Source organism: Dendroctonus ponderosae, unplaced genomic scaffold, assembly GCF_020466585.1.
Source record: "Dendroctonus ponderosae isolate FM_Combo_2020 unplaced genomic scaffold, Dpon_F_20191213v2 Dpon_F_20191213_2, whole genome shotgun sequence".
In the NCBI taxonomy this organism is placed as follows: domain Eukaryota; kingdom Metazoa; phylum Arthropoda; class Insecta; order Coleoptera; family Curculionidae; genus Dendroctonus; species Dendroctonus ponderosae.
This window is the reverse complement of record NW_026018165.1, coordinates 17,833,701-17,836,221: the sequence shown is the minus strand read 5'-3', so window position 1 is coordinate 17,836,221 and position 2,521 is coordinate 17,833,701. Positions and strand designations below refer to the sequence as shown.

The following is a 2,521-nucleotide window of genomic DNA, read 5'->3' as shown; positions in this document are numbered from 1 at the left end:
CTTGACGTTTCGATAGCTATTTTCTGCTATCGTTATCAAAAGAACCTAAATGAACCTAAAAAAGAGTATGTTAATAAATTGTGTAACAATAGTACAAAAGTAAATGTGACAAATTGAACATGTCACTCGTGTCACTGTCATAAAATATTTTAAAGTATTTCCATTAAAAAGTTATTTCGTAGGTTTATAGACAACTATTGATCATAATTTAAAGTTTTCTAACAATTTCTAAATTATATCTTTGTTACAACTTCAGTCTCAATGTCGGTCAAATTTTTTTAAATAGCGCAAATTTCACGCAAAATATGCATCTGATACAAACACCAAACCGGGAAAGCAGCACTTGAATTTCCAACACTCATTGTTTCCCTTGTATATGCTTACCAAAGTAATGCTTTTGAAAAATTCGTCAAACAATTCGTAAACGTCAAAACATGACAATTTCAAAAATGGCATTGACATAAAATTTTAAATATGAAGTTGACGGCTGTTATTTTTGGCTATTTTTAGTCGTTGTCGAAAAACGACACTTTTCGCCCTTGTATCGAAAACTCCTATTCCCTCAATGAGTTTTTGCTTTGCAGAATCTCTGCAAAAAGAGGTTCCCAGCATCGAAATCTACCCGGCTGATCTGTCAGACTGGAAGAAGACTGAACAAGTGATTAGCCAAATCGGGGATGTTGATCTGCTGGTCAACAACGCCGGTTTGGCAATTTTGGGCCCATTAACTGAAGTAACCGAGGAGGACTTCGACAGGTAATCACACGAAAATTTCGACCATTTTTGCCATGCTTTGAACACAAAACTCATCAGGTTCAAGCAAAGGCCAAACTCAATTACCAACTTCTAGGGTGTTTGCCATCAACATAAAATCAACGATCAACATCACCAAGCTGGTGATAAAAAATCTGCTGGCCAGGAAAGTACCAGGATCGATCGTGAACGTTTCTTCGCAAGCGTCCGTCGTCGGACTTATCGACCACGCGGTTTATTGCGCCTCGAAGGGAGCGGTGGACGCGTTCACTCGGGCTGCGGCCAGTGAATATGGGCCCCATGGAATAAGGGTGAACAATGTGAATCCGACTGTGATTCTGACCGATATGGGCCGCCTGGGATGGTCCGATCCAGCTGTGGCTGGCCCGATGATTCAGAAGATTCCGCTCAGAAGGCAAGTGAATGCAGGACTTTCGCCCGAGAGGAGTAGGTAATACTGGCTTGTTTAGGTTTGGAGAGGTCGACGAAGTGGTCAACTCCATCATATTCCTGTTGAGCGACATGTCCTCCATGACTACCGGATCTAACATCTATGTGGATGGCGGATTTGTGGCTGTTTGAACCAATATCCCCAGTACAAATAAATGTTGGATTAAGCTACTGTTTACTTGATAACAATGATGATTTTTTCAATTACATAGTTAACCGAATCCTTGCGTAATTTAGACGATTAGTACCTATAGAATCTATTGAAATCTTGCAACTATTGTCGATAGAACCGCAAATGCCACACGTTTTCAGCATATACCATTGTGTTTCAAGTGGGTCAGATGAGTATATAAATCGAAAACAGCCACTTGTAAGAAAGTAGGTGAATATGAAGGGTGTGGAAGTGTTGTTCGTGGCGTTACTGTGCCTGCTTTATGGCGCAAAAGCAACTAGAGAGGTAAGCTACACCAAGACGTGGAAAACAGCACAAACCAACAGCAAATTGGGCCTTACGAGTGATGACTGGTGGACGCAGGGCGTGTTTTACCAAATTTATCCCCGAAGTTTCAAAGATAGCGACAACGATGGCAATGGAGATCTGCAAGGTAACGCGAGGTTTAAGCGCCTGCTGAAAAATCAACGGATGATTCTCTAGGAATAATCGAAAAGCTCGATTATCTAAGGGAGAGTGGCATCGATGCCATTTGGTTATCCCCAATTTTCAAATCGCCTCAAGTGGACAATGGCTACGACATTTCCGACTATCGGGAAGTGGGTAGGTAGAAATTGAGATACAAAGTCCTACACACCGTTTGCCTAATGTACATTTCCAATAGTTACACATTATCGTTTCTCGATTAGGATAAGGATAAGCACTTGAGTAACTTGTACTCAGGCACGCAATTATTAAATAAATGAAAGTGATATAAATGTTCTCAAACCTTTGATGTTTTTTGCATTCTTCTAACAGTGGTAAAAATGGGCGACACTGAAGGCACCTAAGAAGCCTATTGGGTTGCTTGGTCCGTTTGGATATTTTTCGCATTTTCGGGCACTCTGAGATAGAGAAAGTTGCCAAATGCAACAACTATTAGCTTTTAGCACACGCCGAGTGACAACAAAACCAAATATTTTGGAACGGGGAACTGAAACTTTTCAAAGTAAAGTTCTTGCAAATTAAGTAAGTAGCAGTCATCAACGTCATATTTGAAATCTGATGTCAACGTCATTTTTGAAATTTTAACGTTTGTAATTTGTGAAGGCGTACTTTTGTAAGCATTTACAAGTAAAACAATCAGTGCTGAAAATTCAAGTGCTA

General features: G+C 40.1%; 2 protein-coding genes across 2 annotated transcripts in view; both read left to right on the top strand.

Moving 5' to 3' along the window:
- Positions 1-1,370, top strand: part of LOC109545240 (L-xylulose reductase) — a 2,108-nt gene extending 738 nt beyond the window's left edge. The window contains exons 3-5 of the mRNA XM_019915795.2: positions 585-756; positions 851-1,168; positions 1,224-1,370. Coding sequence (XP_019771354.1) covers positions 585-756; positions 851-1,168; positions 1,224-1,335 — 602 coding nt within the window. The 3' untranslated portion in view covers positions 1,336-1,370. The remainder of the gene's footprint in view (positions 1-584; positions 757-850; positions 1,169-1,223) is intronic.
- Positions 1,349-1,978, top strand: LOC125503585 (maltase 2-like; the record flags this gene model as incomplete). Its single annotated transcript, XM_048664286.1, is given in 2 exon segments — positions 1,349-1,808; positions 1,859-1,978. Coding segments are annotated over 2 exon segments (337 nt in total), but the record flags the coding sequence as incomplete, so codon positions are not given.
- Positions 1,979-2,521: the final 543 nt, after the last annotated feature.